We start from the raw sequence: 20,080 nt of genomic DNA, 5'->3' as shown, positions 1-20,080 counted from the left end.
TCCTCTGTTCAGTGAGAAACTATAGCAGGCAGGTTCATGCACACTAATGCCTAAGGAGAAAGAACACATTCATTGGGATAAGGCTTATATGACATGCTGTTCACATGCCATTTGATTACATGTTACAGTTTAAATAGCCACATTCAGTACTAAAGAGGGCTAAACATGCCTGTCTGACTACGCCAGTTATTCAGCAATCAATCCGCTAAGAAACGGCTTCTTAGGAGCTTTAGCAATTTTTTCAAGGGATTACACAGCAAACATAAGACCGTAGTCAGTTGTCAAGAGCGCATATACAACAATATACACACAGTGAGGTCAAACTAATTAGCTCTCCAGTGAAATTTTGATTCTTTTTCAAATATTTCCCAAACTATGTTTGTCAGAGCAAGGACATTTTCACAGTATTTCACATGATGTTTTTTTCCTTCAGGAGAAAGTCTTATTTCATTTAGTTTGGCTGGAATAAAAGTAGTTTTTACATTTTTAAATACAATTTTAAGTTCTATATTATTAGCCCCCTTAAGAAATGTATTTTTCCAAATGTCTACAGAACAAACCACTGTTATCCAGTGACTTGTCAAATTAAGCTAAATTAATTAATGAATTAAACTAGTTAAGTCTTTTATTGCACTTTAAGCTGAATAATAGAACCTTGCAAAATAACTGGAACAAATATTATGTACTGTCATCATGGCAAAGACAAAAGGATTTAATTATAAGAAATTAAAACCATTCAGTTTAAACCTGTTGAAAAAATATTTCTCTCTGTTAAACAGCACTTGGGAAAATATTTGTAAAATAATCACAATTTCTAATAATTTTGACTTCTAATTTTGTACATCTATAAACTGTGAATTTCTTACGCATAACCGTGTGAGATCTCTTCGCTCTATGGATCGTCTCTATTTGCAAGTTCCTAGATAACGCTTAAAATGTCGAGGTGATAGAGCTTTCTCTGTAGCAGCTCCAAGACTCTGGAACGATCTTTCACTCTCTTTAAGAACAGCTCAATCTTTTGAGTCTTTTCAGGGGTCGCTGAAAACACACTTATTTTCTTTAGCTTTTAATCATGTGATGTGAGTTTATGTGTTTTATTTTATGTATATTTTACATGCGTTTTATGTGTTTTATGTACAGCACTTTGGTAATCATTGTGATTTGTGAAAGTGCTATGGAAATAAAGTGAGTTGAGTTGAGTTGAGTATGTCTCTGGTGCATTATGTAGCAAGTGCAGGTTTATAATGAAATGCCATCAAGTATAGGCAGGTAAAGATGTTCATAATTGATAACTATGAAGATGTCAGAGCAAATCTGTTCAGAAACATTTCTGCATGACTTGATGAGAACATTCAGTCTCTGTGCAGCTAACAGCATGTATGAAAGCTGTGCTATATGGAAATATGGTGGTTGATTAAAAAGCTTTAGCATCTCACTCCTGCAGACAAGAACAAATGCTCATTATAAACTTAGCAATGATGATAAAACGTCATAACGTTTGTTAATAAATCTCGCGGTATTTTCACAAATGGCTCTGAAAATAATTCTGATAATAATATAAATGTGGCAAGTGAAATCAGTTATGATGACTTTTGCTACTTGTTCAAGCTACTTATTTAAAATGAATTCATTAGTTTTTTGGGGGGGCAACATAATTGTTTTTATAAATTTAAGTGAATTGAACATAAAACAATTAAGTTAACTCAATTGATTTGTGTTAGGACGACATGAAGTAATTGTGTGGAACCCAGAATATTTTACAATATACTGAACACAAACAACAGATTTAGTGTGGATAATGCAAATCTTAAATGTTGCAGAGCGTAGTCCTCTAGGAAAACATATTCGCACAGGACTTACAGTATTAAAGCCTCATGAAACAAGCATATTGGCAAAGTGTTGGGTAATACTGTTGGTTTCAATCCACCTCCACAGTCCACGGCCTGTTTATGAGTCACATTAGCTGTCAACCCACTCGCTCTATTCAAGCCCATAAACACAAACAGCCTCATGAGGATTCAAGTTTAAATGGCTGTGTTTGATTTACACCCTGTCAGAAGAGCATCTTTGTTTTAACGCCTAATGTAAAAATGATTATACGGTTTTGGCTGACAAAAATAATACATTTTACATAATAAAAATAAAATACTTCTTCAGAGTAAAAAAATAAACAAAACAAAATGCAATTTCATGGCTTTAAAACAGTGTTTCTCAACCACATTCCAGGAGAACCACCAGCTCTGCATATTTTCCATGTCTCCTAAACCAAACACACCTGATTCAGATAATCAGCTTATTAGCTGATTAGAGACTGAAAGACTCGTAATAGGTGTAACAGACAAAGCAGACATCTAAAACATGTAGTGTTGGTGGGGCTCCACGAACGTGGTTGAGAAACACAGCTCTAAAAGAAAAAATATATGACTAGTAAATGACAGTTGTGGCAAAACAATGCACTGTAATAGCAAAAAAAAAAGCACATGGTTTGGATTTAAAGGGATGGTTCACTCAAAGCTAAACATATTGGCCATCATTTTACTCAGCCTCAAGTGATTCCAAACCTTTAGGAGTTATTTTATTCTGTTGAACACAAAAGATGATACTTTGAAGAAAGCTGATTTCCAATGACACCCATTGTTTTTCCTACAACCGATGTCAATATAAAATTTTAGCTTTATTCAAATTATCTCATAAAACCTCATAAACGTTTGGAATAACTTGAGGGAGAGTAAATAGGGAGCCAATTTTTATTTTTAGGAGAACTATCCCTTTAAGTAAGCAAACAATAATGAGTTTGTGGATGACATTGTTATTGTAGTAATATAATTTGGGTTTTGCTGACAATTCATAACATTAGGTGTAACTACTGCATTGTGTTGCTTTTTATTTCCTAAAGAACAATCTCAAAAGATGTATCCAGCAGTCCAATTCTAGGATGACAATGCCAAGATTCATCTGAAATTGTGAAAGCAAGCTTCATTTTCACATATAAATTGACCACCAGTTGATCTGTGCTCCATTTAACTCATTTTTATTATTATATGAAGTTGGGATTCATATACATTTTTACTACTAAAAATCCAAGACTTTTGCAGGACTTTCAAGTTAATTTTCATGACCTAATATTTCATGTAATGTCTACCAAAACGTGGTAACTAATAAGAAAAACAATGCACGTTCAAGTTTCTTACAGCACATCAATAAGCATGCAACAATCTATTTAGTTTCAATTCATTTTTATATCCCTGTAAAATTTATTTAGATAATGTTTACACAGCATGAGCACGTTTAAGACAAATAACCTACACTCGGCCACTTTATTAGGTACACCTTATTAGTACTGGGTTGGACTACCTTTTGTCTTCAGAACTGCCTTAATCCTTCGTGGCATAGATTCAACAAGCAATGGAAATATTCCTGAGAGATTTTGTTCCATACTGACACGATAGCATCACGCAGTTGCTGCAGATTTGTCAGCTGCGCATCCACGTTTCACCACATCCCGAAGGTGCTCTATTGGATTGAGATCTGACAGTGGAGGCCATTTGAGTACAGTGAACTCATTGTCATGTTTAAGAAACCCGTCTGAGATGATTCACGCTTTATGACAAATTCTGACCCTACCATCCGAATGTCGCAGCAGAAACCAAGACTCATCAGACCATGCAACATTTTTACAATCTTCTATTGTCTATATTTGGTGAGACAGTGAGAGGCACCCGGTGGGGTCTTCTGCTGCTGTAAAAAATGCCATGTTAAAATTCCATGACTTTTCCAGGTTTTCCATGACTGTATGAATCCATAGACTGACAGTATTGAGTAGATTTTACATAGTAAACCTGATGGTCAGATAGTGGCCATCTTTAGGATTATTTTTATCTTCAATAAAACCTTCTGCAAAGTCACAAAGCTTATTTCCATCAAGGGCTGCGTTCATTTTTAGACCAGATCTTCCACCTCCTCCATTATCTGATGATGAGATGTTCACGGTCTACTCATCTGCACGTCTTAAGACTTTTAGCAAGTTTCAGGTCAACTGACGGTCAGCTCAACGTGTGAAAACGAAGCCTTCTTTGAGCCTGTTGATTCATGGCATGGCCATTATGCAATATGGTCATGGGATACGTCTTCTGACATGGAGAAGAAATAAAAAAAGCTGCACACTGCATTAGCTAAAGTGTTAGTTCATCCAAAAAAATTCTCACCATTTACTCACACTCAAGTGGTTCTAAACGTGTATCACTTTCTTTTTTCTGCTGATCACAAAACAAGATATTATGAAGAATCTTGGAAGAAAGCAGCTATTGATTACCATAGTATATTTTGTTTTTACTGTGGATGGCAATAGCAGCTGCTTTCTTACAATCTTCAGTATATCTTCCTTTGTGTTCAACAGAAGAAAGTCAAATAGGTTTGAAACAATTGGATCTGGAACAGAATTTGGGTAAACTATTCCTTTGAGGTGCTGCCAAACATTTAACAAGCCAGAAACATATCAATCACTGCAACTAAGATCTAATCACACAATGATAATAATCTGCTACTCTAAATCCATACAGTGACTGTTTTTTTGGCCAGCCAAAGCACTTTTGCAGCCACACATGAACAGCCATGTAAGCATGGCAGTTTTTTGTAAGCGTCATTACCTCTTTGGCACTCTTGATCTTCTCCAGGAAAGTGCGGAGCTCCTTGGTCTCAGCGTACAGGGCTCGACACACGGCCTGGTAGTGGTTTGGAGCATCAGATGGACTGGGAAGGTGAGACAAACAGAGCTGGAAAAGAGAAAACCATGAGACGTATGATGTTACACCACTAGAGTAGAAATCCTCAAAATATTTTAGTCAGACAAAGCTTTTTTTGATCTAAAAATTGTACTTGTAGAAGTTTTGGTAAAACTAGTTTAGGTCACAATTCATGCTATTAACTACTGGCTTATTACATGCCTATTATTAAGATTATTATTATTAACTGTTTGTTAGTAGTCATAAAGTACACACACACAAAAAAATCAGAAAAAGTTGTGACAGTATAGAAACATTGTACTTCATTGCAGACAATACAACAAATATTATTTAATGTGTTCCTCATGAATTTTATTGTTTTTTTCCAAAGTAAATATGTATGCCAATTTTGGTTCTTGCAACATTTAAAAGATGTTCTCTATTCTCTATTGGAGATAGGTCGGGACTGCAGGCAGGCCAGTCAAGTGTCCTAAACTAAAGTGCTATCAAGTTTTTGTTATTATTTAAATATATATTTATTTAAAAATAAGTATTTCAAGCATATTATTTTGTGAGCATTTATGTCTCTGTACTCCAAAAAAATGTCTAAACTGACAAGGCTTGAAAAGACATGAAAATGTTGGACTTAGTGTTATTGGAGTACTAGTCAAGAAACAAGCTGTTATGACTCCACCTTCTTCTGGATGGTGGGCGAGAGCAGCAGCTTATTTTCATTAAAAGAGACCCACAAAAATGAGCAATTACAGCCTGGTATAATAAATAAATGATCTGTGGGAAACTTTACAGACACATCTAGGAGACTCCTGATACTTATTTTACATCACAATAGGGCTTATTATGAACCCTTTAGTTAATTATTGGCTTTTCATCAACTCACAAACCCCAAAAGTTTGTAAATCCCAGTTTTGGGAGAATAAGGCTATAATTATGTGTTCCTGATAATTTCTTGTTTGGTAAATTGTATCAGTGCATGATTTTTATGACATGTTATGAACATCAATATGTATTGATACTATATATATTGTAATTAAAGTGTTATTTTCAGTCTGACCTAAGATGTACCTAATAAAGCAATAAAAGAAGAAGAAGAAGAAGAAGAGGAAGAAGAAGAAGAAGAACAGAGAATGAGACTATTAAATTACAGAGACATTAAAATGTAGGGAAAGTGTATAGTGTATAGTCCTAAGCTGAATTTGAGTGACACTCTGAAATTGAGCAATGCATTTTAAGAATGTTGTTCATACAAAAAGACACACATTACAAATGCAGAAAATGTCTATATTACGGCTGATAAATATTTAACTTTTTTCAAATTTTACATCATTTTTTAATTTTCAGGCTATTAATTAAGGATAAATAGACATACGACACTTGGATTAATTAAACACCTTTGGACCACTTCATGTCTGCTACTCTTCTAATAAAACTTTTTTTTTTATTAGATGGTTTTGCAATTTTTATGCTGTTGTTTGTTTGTTTGTTTGTTTGCTTGCTTGTTTGTTTGTTTTTTAACTAGTTAGAAACACTTTTCTATCATTCAGATTCCGATGACCGCCATCCTAAAATCTAAAAGCCATCTGAATGGTTGTTTTTATGATTTATTTTAATATAATTTGTATTTATTCTATCCAATTGTTTTATTTTAAGGACATTTTGGATTATTGACATGAATCTCATGTATTTATTTCGATTTATAATTTAGATCTATATATTATTTTATTGTTTATTATCAAAAATATTGGATTACATAATATAACTTTATTAACTTTACTTAATCAAACTTTATTAGCTGTGAATTATTGATTACTTATTTTACATTATTTAACGTTTAAAATGTTGTACTACACTGTCTTATAGTTTATTATACATTAATAAACTTACAGCTTATAGGATATTAAAGATTGTCCATCTGATTTAAGACCAAACAAACAAATCACAGAGAAAATTTAATTTCCAATTTAAACAATTCTTCACTTAAATCTTACCATAAATACAATTCACACATAACAGCCCCTGAACATTCCACTGCACTGCCTCATTTACAAGCAAATTGTTACAGTACGGCTTTAAATCTTTTGTAATTGCTGTGTTTGTCAAGATGTCTCTTTCCTAAAATAGTCAATTGCGTTCCAGAGGACAGGAGTGTATTTTAAGGTCAATGTAGATTCCTTCAACCTCAGTCTGATAAGGTAATCGTTGCATTTCTAAGAAAATCATTGACCAAATCTGTCTGATCAGTTAATCCTGCCGTTTTATACACATTATATTTTGGTACATAGCTAAGAGCCAAACCCAAAGTTTGCATGCCTGGCGGGTCAATAACACGAGCCCGTTCAAAACTCAGTCCCAGGTATAATTGTTTGAGCATGACATGCATTTTAAACACACAATTACGCTGAGCAACCAGCTTAATGACATTTTTCTCCACACCTTCCCTGAGCTCTGCCCTCTTTAGGAATGTTTGACGGCAGATTCAGTCCCTGTGACGTGTTTTGCTGAGAAATCATGCTAGACGAGATTACAGACTGGTGAAAGTGAATGCAACTTGCAAGACCTGATAGGAGGGAGATAAAGAGGGAATATACGGCTATACACTGGGAATGTTATTGCCATATAAGATTCCATAAAAAGTAAAAATAAATATGTAAATAAATAAATAAATAAATAAAGCATTAATACAAATAAAAAAAAAATACGGTCAAGCCGGAAATTATTCATACACTTAAAACATGACTTTTGCTGCTTGCTACTTGTTTAAACTATTTATTTAAAATGAGTTAAAACAAATTTTTACTTTGTTTGCAACAACTTAATTGTTTTATGTTCAATTCACTTACTTTTGAAAAACAATGAGGGTAACTTAATGGATTTGTGTTGTGACAACATAAAAGAGTTGTATGGAACCCAGCATTTTTTACGGTGTACTCCTGCATGGTAAATTCAGACTTAAAGTTAAACTTTTATTCAACCATCAAGTTTGTTTTAAACTGCAAATGACACAGTCATCATCCACAAAATTATAAGACGATGTTCAAGAGGCATCATTGTTGAAAAAAAAAAGCATTTCTTAGCTTTTTTCTTCTTTACATTTGAACAGAAAGTGTCTAAAATTGTTCATACCCTTTCTTATAATCAATAGAAAAAAGCCTTTATTGGCTATTACAGCAATCAAATGCTTGCTATAATTGCTGACCAGTAAATTGCATGTCTCTAGCGATATTTTTAGCGATGAGCTCCAACTTTTTCAAGTTGGAGGGTCTCCTTGGCATCACTCTGAACTTTAGCTCCCTCCACAGATTCTCATTTGGATTCAAGTCAGGACTCTGGCTGGGCCACAGCAAAGTGTAAATGTTTTTGTCTGCTAACCATTTCTTCACCACTTTTGCTGCGTGTTTTGGGCCGAATTTGAATTGTATCTCTAAATTTCTTAATTAGTCATTTTAGAACCTTAAGAATGGCTTGATTTTAGAGATTTTTACTACTGTTTTTCTAATTTTATTTTTTAGACTAATGTTCACTTAGCAATAAAAAACTATAAGTACAGGAGTAACAAAAAAAGGTTTTTATTGTTTTGATCCATGTAAAACTAATAAATTTTGAATTCTAATAGATTTAAATACTCTTAATTTCAATTTTAGTATTAAGAGAAGAAAAGGTCACTCTTTTTACCACAGTTATTGTTAATGTACTTAGTATGAACAAACAATGAACAATACATTTATGATACATTTTTGTTTCTGTTCTTGGTAACAATTTAGTTTAACCTCTGAAAGTCGAGTGCTATTTTGGGCTTTTCACCTGGATTTTACCAACCCAAATTCAAAAGCTTCCCAAATCCACATGCAGAGATGTAAATCCAAATGTTTGGTATAATTTTAAAGAAAACCCTTTCTAAAAATTTTTTTTTAGAAAACACTGTTGATTAAAATAATTGCATATGTTGTCTGTGTTATAATAAACCCTTCAAAAAAGTTTTTTTTTTTTGTAAACTCAAACTTGAAAGTGTACCTTTTAGGTTCAGTGTGGTCTAGGTTGCTGTAATTAAATTTGTTGGTTCCTGCATATGTCAGTAATCATAGGAAAAAAGAAAAATGTCTATCATAATCTATGCAAAAGTTATTCTATTCCAAATGATGAGAAAACAGAACCACTTATAGGGGTATTGGGCCAGTACGGACCATTAATATTTAAAGAACGTGGAAGTAAATGATGTCAGGTTAAGTAACAATCCACACCATTTATTACTGGCTTATTACCTGCCCATTAATTGTTTATTACCACTTATAAAGTATGATCTTATTTTACCACCATAATCCAATGTCTAAACCCAACTACTGACTATTAATGAGCAGCTAATAAGTGATTTATTGAGCTAAAAGTCTTAGTTAATAGTGTGAATTGTACATCAAAATAAATAGTGACCATGTAAGTTAATAAAAAATACAGTTGTTCATTGTTATTCATGCTAACTCATGGTGCATTGACTGCTAACAAGCACAGCGTTTGATTTTTATAATGCATTAGTAAATGTTGAACTATGATTCATAAAGGCTGAACAAGTATTGTTTATTCTTCATTTATGTTGGTAAATACATTACCTAACATTATGAGACTATTAGCCTAACGTATATAAATGAAAACATTACAGATGACAAGTGAACAGTCAGTAATAAACAAACAAGCAAATTGCAGAATAATACAAATTATTATTTAATTTTAGATAAATAGAGGAACACTAAAATAAGGGGGGAAAAGTCTAAATAGATTGAGAATAAGAATTTTATGAAATGAAAATATTTTAGAGGAAATTACTCAAGGAAATAGTTGTTTTTTTACTTTCCCCATTCTAAACAAATAGACGAAGGTGATGAAAGAGGTGGCACATTATCTTCCATTCTCATTTACTTTATCCTCAAATCAATTTCTTTCTAAATGGAGAATCTAAAAGGTTTGTTGGCGGGTGGAGTATAAATTTAGCCAGCCAGATTGAAGAAACTAAATGTCATGGTTCATTTTATCCAACTTCGTTTTATCCAGTCATGGTTCTGTATTATCCAACCTGTCCTGAAAGACCCTTTAGAATAATCTAGAATGTTCTATTACCCAAACTGACCACTACTTGATGCATGTGGTCTGTTTGTTTGCCTTTTTTAACAGATTCCTTGGGTTATGTAGTGGCACATGATTATAATGCTTATTTATGCTAATGCTAGTACCTGTAGCACTCACAGTGTGGTCATATTCCTTCTTTCGACTGCTACCATTGCTAAAAGCTTCTCCTTTTATTTATTGATGACTATGACAGTAATTAAAAGTGCTGCTACTGTCTGGAGGTCTTTATGGAGCTTGAGAGTAATGCATTACTAAAGTGGGCCTGAGGGAGAAGTTAAAATAATACCAGTAGAGAGAATAACAATTACAGTCATCCCAAGAGACATACAGACACACTATTTATGCAAATTAATTGTGCATTCATTACACATTGCTATTTTATTTTTTATTTAACTTTTATGTTTTTACTTTGTTTCATTTCATATTTTGTTTTAGGTCATTTTATTTTATTTTAAAAAATTATATTTCATTTTATTTTTATTTATTTTAATGTTTACTTTTATTTATTTATTTATTTTTTATTTTTTTTTCATATTTTTATTAAATTTTAATGTTTTTATTTTAATTTTATTTTATTTTACTGTTTATTTTCATTTTTTAATTTTATCTTATTTTACTTTTTACTTTTTTTTACTTTTTATGTTTTTATTTATTTATTTAGTTTTTACTTTATTTTTTATGTTTTTATATATTTTTTATGTTTCTATTTTATTTTATTTTAAGGACAGAAATGGGATTATGTTTTTTATTTATTTTTACGTTTTTATTTATTATTTTTTTATTTATTCATTCATTTTATTTAAATTTATTTTCATTTTATTTAATTTTATTTTTGTTTTTATTTATTTTTACAATTTTGTTTATTTTTTTATTCATTTAATTGTATTTATTTTCGTTTTATTTTATTTAGTTTTAATTTATTTTTTGTTTTTATTTTATTTGATTTCATATTTATTTTAATTTGTTGTATTTTATTTTTAAAATTATATTTCATTTTATTTTATATTTTTATTTTATTTATGTTTTTATTTATTTATTATGTTTTTGATTAATTTTATTTTATTTTAAGGACAGAAATCCAATTTAACTACATAAAAACAAGAATTAAGCTGTACTGGGTTAACACCTTTTGTTAAATCACAGTTTGTTTTACAATCGGTCAATGCTTACAGAAATTATGTCCCGGTATCCTCGAACATTGGAGACTTCAGCGTTCTCTTCTTCTCCCTCATCCTCCTCCTCCGTGGCCTCGTATCCCTCATCAGGACAGTCTGTTTCTGTGTCCGCCATGTTGGTCATGAGGTCGATAAGTTGCTCCAGAGGAGGACTCAGTTCTCTCTCCTCATGCTCCTTCAGGCCATAATCCAGAGCCTTATAGATCATGATGCCCAGAGACTCGATGATCTGCAACAGAAACACACACATTTAACATTTACAATGGTTCTGTCACAATAATGGCATTTCTAACTTTACTATTAGTCATTTGACAGATGCTTTTGTTCAATGTGTCTTAAAACTGAGGAGGCACTTAAAAGATTCAACAAGAAGAGGCAATGCATACTGTTAGTGCTCAGAGAATATGTGCTAGAGTAAAGTCACTGTCACACTGCACTTTTCGCCACATAGACTTCCATTCACATGCATGTGAATGCGACAGACCGGAAATGCAAGCATGTTAAACACAAGTCCAAGCTTGACTGACCTGAACTCTGACCTGCGTAATCACATCACGTGATTGCGTGAAACCAATCGAAGATCAAAACATGACCTCTCTGTACAGAAATTTGAAATATAGAGCAATTGATCACTTTTTAACGTCTAATCATCTTGTTTAATCCCACCCCTTTTGCAGTGCTGTGTGGCAAAATTTCACATGCTCAAACTGTAGTGTTACCACAGTTTAAGGAAGGGGGAGTGTTATTTTTTATAGAGAAAGAAGAGCCCTCTCATAAATGCAATTCTTTTTTTCTTTTTTTTTTTACTTTAATACCATAGAAAAAAATATCAATAAGATACCATCGAGAAATATTCCCACAGCATTAATCAGAAGCAGAATCAGTTTTATTGCCAAATGTGCTTCACACACACAAGAAAATTGTTTTGGCTACAGAAGCTTCCAGTGTACATAAGTGACAAGTGACAACACAAAATAAATATGAAAAAACACGATAAACAAGAAACAGAGATGCAGTTGATCAAAAAGATCTGAATGTTTAATTGTACGGATTTGTTATAAATATAAAGGTTACAAGGTACTGTGTACAATTGCGTTTGGAGAAAGTATTGCATTGTAAATTGTTATTAGGTGCTGTGTACAAGTGCGTATGAGAAAGTATTACACATTCATTCAAATGACAACATTTATGGATGCCTTGATTAAAACTATGCAGTTGTTCTGATTTTTACTTTCCCTGCCAAACATTTTACTGGACAAAACAAAACAAAAACAAAGAATAAAAGAGTGAAATAAAAAAAATATATTGTTGTTGAATTGTATCTAACATTAATTAATAATGCTAAATTAATTTTTCAATCTTTAATTCCAATTTCAGTACTAGAAAAGAAACTACAGTATATATAAAGTTGTCATTGAAAGTACAATCAAACAGTCAGAAACCAATTCGGAAATTACAAACAACAACACAAACTTTAGCGTTTTTTATTTTAGCGTTTTTTTTTTTTTTTTTTTTTAAAGCATGGCAGTAAAACATGAACGCGGTTATGAATATATTAAAACATGTTTGATTGTTGTAAAAAATTCATAATAATGACAAAAAATACTTATTTGTAGATCTGCTTACTTCCAGGTACAACTATCCTGAAGTTGTGGCTGGTCTATTTTGGGATTCTGTTGAATGTGTTCCTGAAAAACCTTCACTCAAAGGGCTATCTACCCCTTTCCCTTAGACTTCAAGCTAAAGAGAATTGGGACACCCCTAAGGGTGAACTAAGGGGAAGAACTGAGGGGTAGAATTGGGACTACATTTCAATTGCAATTTCAATTGATCGTACAGCTCTACTACAGTATTTGTTGAAGCACAAATACATGCATGGCCCCGATTACACTGCCAGTTAAATGTGACCCAATTCCGATTTTTGGCTCATATGTGACACAAATCGGATCTGTTCTAGGACCGTGTAAATACGAAAAACACAAGCATTCAGATATTCAGAGATCGGTTTCAGGCCTCCTTCATATGTGGAAATAAATCAGATATAGATAGGATATGTGACAATGCAACTGTCATGTAAACAGGCACATCGGATTTATTGAGGCATTCTGTTCTGTACATCATTAAACTTGCGACAATGTGGTGCTTCTCCGCGGTTTAATGACAGAAAGAAGAGCGTGTGTGGAGATGCCGACGCGGTAAACAACATCAGAGGAAACACAGAGGAGGAAAGTGGTCAGTCGCCACAATTTGCTCCCAACAGTCCTGAGAACTCTCTCGTACCCACGAATTCCTCTGAATGGTGGAGGACATCATAAAGCATATAAACCATAAGCGCAAGCTGCGATGACGGCCCTTTCCCACCACCAACCTCAAAATCATTTTAAAGTTGGGCGAACTTCGTGTTGTAACGTTTGCTTTTTGTCGCACAGCAGTCTACATGTCACAACCAGCGATCGCTCCCCAGAGGATCGCTGGTTCTCACACGAACTCAGGACTTCATTTCCGCATTCCCCAGGACTACACATTCATACATGCACTGCTCCCAAACACGCACGCCTGCTCACTCATGTATCCTGATTGCAAGCACCAGCTGAGCCTTGTTCACAGACTGATTACATCCCATTCATAAGCCACCCTCTCACGCTACCAGTTGGCCGAGTCTTGTTTTCCTAGTAACATTACAACGCGTTTCCCTGTCTTGTTTCTCCGTGTTTCGATCTTAGCCTTGTTTCCCAGTTATCCTGTTAAGCCGCCTGCCTTTTGACCTTCTGCCTGTTTATATCGACTACGATTCTGGACTGCCTGTATATACCTGTTTGCACCTGATGACCATTGCTTGCCTGACTATTGAATAAACTGCATAGTGGATCTTACCTCCTGTGGTCTCCTGTCACTCCACCCCAGTCGTGGTTACAGAAGACTCGGCCAGAACATGGATCCAGCGGGTGTTCAAATCATGCGTCTCCGTCAGGAAGCCCGGTCAATAGAGGAGTACGTGGAGGACTTTATTAATCTGGCCCACCGTACCACCCTGAGTGAGGTATGCCTCATGATTTTCTTTCATGGCGGACTGTCTGAGCCCCTATACTCCAACATACCCTTGTACGGACCCCAGTGGTCTTTGGTGAACTATATTGATCTAGCCCTGCAGATGAGTGGATCTTCCTTCACCATAGGAGAGGTGGACGAAAATCCAAATAATCTTTTGGGGGGGGGCTGTAGAGAGCAAGACCCGCTGGCTACGGGGCTTGCGACCCATTGTCCACAGCCAGCTCACAAGATGGCCGCTCCCAGTCAGCCAGCTCACAAGATGGCTTCCAGTTCAAAGTCTGTTCCTGCTCCTGAAAGGCCATCTCCAGAGCTGCCATTCCCTCCAGTGCTGCCAGATCCTCCAGAGCTACCAGACCCTCCAGTACTACCAGACCCTCCAGTGCTGCCAAACCCTCCAGTGCTGCCAGACCCTCCAGTGCTGCCAGACCCTCCAGTGCTGCCAGACCCTCCAGTGCTGCCAGACCCTCCAGTGCTGCCAGACCGTCCAGTGCTGCCAGATCGTCCAGTGCTGCCAGATCCTCTAGAGCTGACGCCGCAAACAGCGCCTCAATCAGAGCCTACGCCGCAGCCAGCGCCTCAGCCAAAGCCGACGCCGCAGCCAGCGCCTCAGCCAGAGCCGACGCCGCAAACAGCGCCTCAACCAGAGCCTACGCCGCAGCCAGCGCCTCAGCCAGAGCCGACGTCGCAGCCAGCGCCTCAGCCAGAGCCGACGCCGCCGCCAGCGCCTCAGCCAGAGCCGACGCCGCCGCCAGCGCCTCAGCCAGAGCCGACGCCGCCGCCAGCGCCTCAGCCAGAGCCGACGCCACCGCCAGCGCCTCAGCCAGAGCCGACGCCGCCGCCAGCGCCTCAGCCAGAGCCGACGCCAGCGCCCCAGCCGACGCCGCCGCCAGCGCCTCAGCCAGAGCCGAGGCCGCCGCCAGCGCCTCAGCCAGAGCCGCCGCCGCCGCCTGAGTTTCCCGAGTGGTCGCCGCCGCCGCCGCCTGAGCCTCCCGAGTGGTCACCGCCGCCTGAGCTTCCCGAGTGGTCGCCGCCGCCACCTGAGCTTCCCGAGTGGTCGCCGCCGCCACCTGAGCTTCCCGAGTGGTCGCCGCCGCCTGAGCTTCCAGAGTGGTCGCCGCCGCCGCCTGAGCTTCCCGAGTGGCCGCGGTCGCCGCCTGAGCTTCCCGAACGCCTACAGCTCCTCGCCCTGTCGGCGCCATCCAGACTCCTCGTCCTGTCGGCGCCATCCAGACAGCTCACACAGCCGGCGTCATCCAGACTCCCAGCCCTGCCGGCTCCTCGCAGCACTCAAAGTCCTTCGCTGCCACACGATCCAAGACCACTGCAGCTCCACTCTCCGGGTCTTCCGCAGCTCCAGTCTCCAGGCCCTCCGCAGCTCCACGCCCCAGGTACGCCCCAGCTGCATGGTCCTGGCCCTCCAACCCTCCCCCTGTTCCGCCTCCGCTACGCCTCCCGCCTGAACAGTAGTGGAGTGTCTGGAATCCACTCCTAGAGGGGGGGCTATGTCACAACCAGCGATCGCTCCCCAGAGGATCGCTGGTTCTCACACGAACTCAGGACTTCATTTCCGCATTCCCCAGGACTACACATTCATACATGCACTGCTCCCAAACACGCACGCCTGCTCACTCATGTATCCTGATTGCAAGCACCAGCTGAGCCTTGTTCACAGACTGATTACATCCCATTCATAAGCCACCCTCTCACGCTACCAGTTGGCCGAGTCTTGTTTTCCTAGTAACATTACAACGCGTTTCCCTGTCTTGTTTCTCCGTGTTTCGATCTTAGCCTTGTTTCCCAGTTATCCTGTTAAGCCGCCTGCCTTTTGACCTTCTGCCTGTTTATATCGACTACGATTCTGGACTGCCTGTATATACCTGTTTGCACCTGATGACCATTGCTTGCCTGACTATTGAATAAACTGCATAGTGGATCTTACCTCCTGTGGTCTCCTGTCACTCCACCCCAGTCGTGGTTACAGAAGACTCGGCCAGAACATGGATCCAGCGGGTGTTCAAATCATGCGTCTCCGTCAGGAAGCCCGGTCAATAGAGGAGTACGTGGAGGACTTTATTAATCTGGCCCACCGTACCACCCTGAGTGAGGTATGCCTCATGATTTTCTTTCATGGCGGACTGTCTGAGCCCCTATACTCCAACATACCCTTGTACGGACCCCAGTGGTCTTTGGTGAACTATATTGATCTAGCCCTGCAGATGAGTGGATCTTCCTTCACCATAGGAGAGGTGGACGAAAATCCAAATAATCTTTTGGGGGGGGGCTGTAGAGAGCAAGACCCGCTGGCTACGGGGCTTGCGACCCATTGTCCACAGCCAGCTCACAAGATGGCCGCTCCCAGTCAGCCAGCTCACAAGATGGCTTCCAGTTCAAAGTCTGTTCCTGCTCCTGAAAGGCCATCTCCAGAGCTGCCATTCCCTCCAGTGCTGCCAGATCCTCCAGAGCTACCAGACCCTCCAGTACTACCAGACCCTCCAGTGCTGCCAAACCCTCCAGTGCTGCCAGACCCTCCAGTGCTGCCAGACCCTCCAGTGCTGCCAGACCCTCCAGTGCTGCCAGACCGTCCAGTGCTGCCAGATCGTCCAGTGCTGCCAGATCCTCTAGAGCTGACGCCGCAAACAGCGCCTCAATCAGAGCCTACGCCGCAGCCAGCGCCTCAGCCAAAGCCGACGCCGCAGCCAGCGCCTCAGCCAGAGCCGACGCCGCAAACAGCGCCTCAACCAGAGCCTACGCCGCAGCCAGCGCCTCAGCCAGAGCCGACGTCGCAGCCAGCGCCTCAGCCAGAGCCGACGCCGCCGCCAGCGCCTCAGCCAGAGCCGACGCCGCCGCCAGCGCCTCAGCCAGAGCCGACGCCGCCGCCAGCGCCTCAGCCAGAGCCGACGCCACCGCCAGCGCCTCAGCCAGAGCCGACGCCGCCGCCAGCGCCTCAGCCAGAGCCGACGCCAGCGCCCCAGCCGACGCCGCCGCCAGCGCCTCAGCCAGAGCCGAGGCCGCCGCCAGCGCCTCAGCCAGAGCCGCCGCCGCCGCCTGAGTTTCCCGAGTGGTCGCCGCCGCCGCCGCCGCCTGAGCCTCCCGAGTGGTCACCGCCGCCTGAGCTTCCCGAGTGGTCGCCGCCGCCACCTGAGCTTCCCGAGTGGTCGCCGCCGCCACCTGAGCTTCCCGAGTGGTCGCCGCCGCCTGAGCTTCCAGAGTGGTCGCCGCCGCCGCCTGAGCTTCCCGAGTGGCCGCGGTCGCCGCCTGAGCTTCCCGAACGCCTACAGCTCCTCGCCCTGTCGGCGCCATCCAGACTCCTCGTCCTGTCGGCGCCATCCAGACAGCTCACACAGCCGGCGTCATCCAGACTCCCAGCCCTGCCGGCTCCTCGCAGCACTCAAAGTCCTTCGCTGCCACACGATCCAAGACCACTGCAGCTCCACTCTCCGGGTCTTCCGCAGCTCCAGTCTCCAGGCCCTCCGCAGCTCCACGCCCCAGGTACGCCCCAGCTGCATGGTCCTGGCCCTCCAACCCTCCCCCTGTTCCGCCTCCGCTACGCCTCCCGCCTGAACAGTAGTGGAGTGTCTGGAATCCACTCCTAGAGGGGGGGCTATGTCACAACCAGCGATCGCTCCCCAGAGGATCGCTGGTTCTCACACGAACTCAGGACTTCATTTCCGCATTCCCCAGGACTACACATTCATACATGCACTGCTCCCAAACACGCACGCCTGCTCACTCATGTATCCTGATTGCAAGCACCAGCTGAGCCTTGTTCACAGACTGATTACATCCCATTCATAAGCCACCCTCTCACGCTACCAGTTGGCCGAGTCTTGTTTTCCTAGTAACATTACAACGCGTTTCCCTGTCTTGTTTCTCCGTGTTTCGATCTTAGCCTTGTTTCCCAGTTATCCTGTTAAGCCGCCTGCCTTTTGACCTTCTGCCTGTTTATATCGACTACGATTCTGGACTGCCTGTATATACCTGTTTGCACCTGATGACCATTGCTTGCCTGACTATTGAATAAACTGCATAGTGGATCTTACCTCCTGTGGTCTCCTGTCACTCCACCCCAGTCGTGGTTACAGAAGACTCGGCCAGAACATGGATCCAGCGGGTGTTCAAATCATGCGTCTCCGTCAGGAAGCCCGGTCAATAGAGGAGTACGTGGAGGACTTTATTAATCTGGCCCACCGTACCACCCTGAGTGAGGTATGCCTCATGATTTTCTTTCATGGCGGACTGTCTGAGCCCCTATACTCCAACATACCCTTGTACGGACCCCAGTGGTCTTTGGTGAACTATATTGATCTAGCCCTGCAGATGAGTGGATCTTCCTTCACCATAGGAGAGGTGGACGAAAATCCAAATAATCTTTTGGGGGGGGGCTGTAGAGAGCAAGACCCGCTGGCTACGGGGCTTGCGACCCATTGTCCACAGCCAGCTCACAAGATGGCCGCTCCCAGTCAGCCAGCTCACAAGATGGCTTCCAGTTCAAAGTCTGTTCCTGCTCCTGAAAGGCCATCTCCAGAGCTGCCATTCCCTCCAGTGCTGCCAGATCCTCCAGAGCTACCAGACCCTCCAGTACTACCAGACCCTCCAGTGCTGCCAAACCCTCCAGTGCTGCCAGACCCTCCAGTGCTGCCAGACCCTCCAGTGCTGCCAGACCCTCCAGTGCTGCCAGACCGTCCAGTGCTGCCAGATCGTCCAGTGCTGCCAGATCCTCTAGAGCTGACGCCGCAAACAGCGCCTCAACCAGAGCCTACGCCGCAGCCAGCGCCTCAGCCAAAGCCGACGCCGCAGCCAGCGCCTCAGCCAGAGCCGACGCCGCAAACAGCGCCTCAACCAGAGCCTACGCCGCAGCCAGCGCCTCAGCCAGAGCCGACGTCGCAGCCAGCGCCTCAGCCAGAGCCGACGCCGCCGCCAGCGCCTCAGCCAGAGCCGACGCCAACGCCAGCGCCTCAGCCAGAGCCGACGCCACCGCCAGCGCCTCAGCCAGAGCCGACGCCGCCGCCAGCGCCTCAGCCAGAGCCGACGCCAGCGCCCCAGCCGACGCCGCCGCCAGCGCCTCAGCCAGAGCCGACGCCGCCGCCAGCGCCTCAGCCAGAGCCGACGCCGCCGCCAGCGCCTCAGCCAGAGCCGACGCCGCCGCCAGCGCCTCAGCCAGAGCCGCCGCCGCCGCCTGAGTTTCCCGAGTGGTCGCCGCCGCCGCCGCCTGAGCCTCCCGAGTGGTCACCGCCGCCTGAGCTTCCCGAGTGGTCGCCGCCGCCACCTGAGCTTCCCGAGTGGTCGCCGCCGCCTGAGCTTCCAGAGTGGTCGCCGCCGCCGCCTGAGCTTCCCGAGTGGCCGCGGTCGCCGCCTGAGCTTCCCGAACGCCTACAGCTCCTCGCCCTGTCGGCGCCATCCAGACTCCTCGTCCTGTCGGCGCCATCCAGACAGCTCACACAGCCGGCGTCATCCAGACTCCCAGCCCTGCCGGCTCCTCGCAGCACTCAAAGTCCTTCGCTGCCACACGATCCAAGACCACTGCAGCTCCACTCTCCGGGTCTTCCGCAGCTCCAGTCTCCAGGCCCTCCGCAGCTCCACGCCCCAGGTACGCCCCAGCTGCATGGTCCTGGCCCTCCAACCCTCCCCCTGTTCCGCCTCCGCTACGCCTCCCGCCTGAACAGTAGTGGAGTGTCTGGAATCCACTCCTAGAGGGGGGGCTATGTCACAACCAGCGATCGCTCCCCAGAGGATCGCTGGTTCTCACACGAACTCAGGACTTCATTTCCGCATTCCCCAGGACTACACATTCATACATGCACTGCTCCCAAACACGCACGCCTGCTCACTCATGTATCCTGATTGCAAGCACCAGCTGAGCCTTGTTCACAGACTGATTACATCCCATTCATAAGCCACCCTCTCACGCTACCAGTTGGCCGAGTCTTGTTTTCCTAGTAACATTACAACGCGTTTCCCTGTCTTGTTTCTCCGTGTTTCGATCTTAGCCTTGTTTCCCAG

The 20,080-nt window shown here is 42.2% G+C and overlaps 1 protein-coding gene across 17 annotated transcripts in view; it reads right to left on the bottom strand.

Annotated features, from left to right (window-relative positions):
* Positions 1-20,080, bottom strand: part of spire1a (spire-type actin nucleation factor 1a) — a 98,557-nt gene that overhangs the window by 31,177 nt on the left and 47,300 nt on the right. For all 17 annotated transcript variants that reach the window (XR_012394616.1, XR_012394619.1, XR_012394618.1 and 14 more), the window contains 2 exon segments: positions 11,025-11,258; positions 4,647-4,772 (listed from right to left, as the gene is read on the bottom strand). Coding sequence is in view for 12 of the 17 variants with exons in the window: in XM_009294320.5 (XP_009292595.1) it covers positions 4,647-4,772; positions 11,025-11,258 (360 nt within the window). In the remaining 5 variants the exon portion in view is untranslated.

Source organism: Danio rerio, chromosome 19 (genome assembly GCF_049306965.1).
Source record: "Danio rerio strain Tuebingen ecotype United States chromosome 19, GRCz12tu, whole genome shotgun sequence".
NCBI classification, from domain to species: Eukaryota; Metazoa; Chordata; class Actinopteri; order Cypriniformes; family Danionidae; genus Danio; species Danio rerio.
This window is presented reverse-complemented; position numbering and strand designations above follow the sequence as displayed.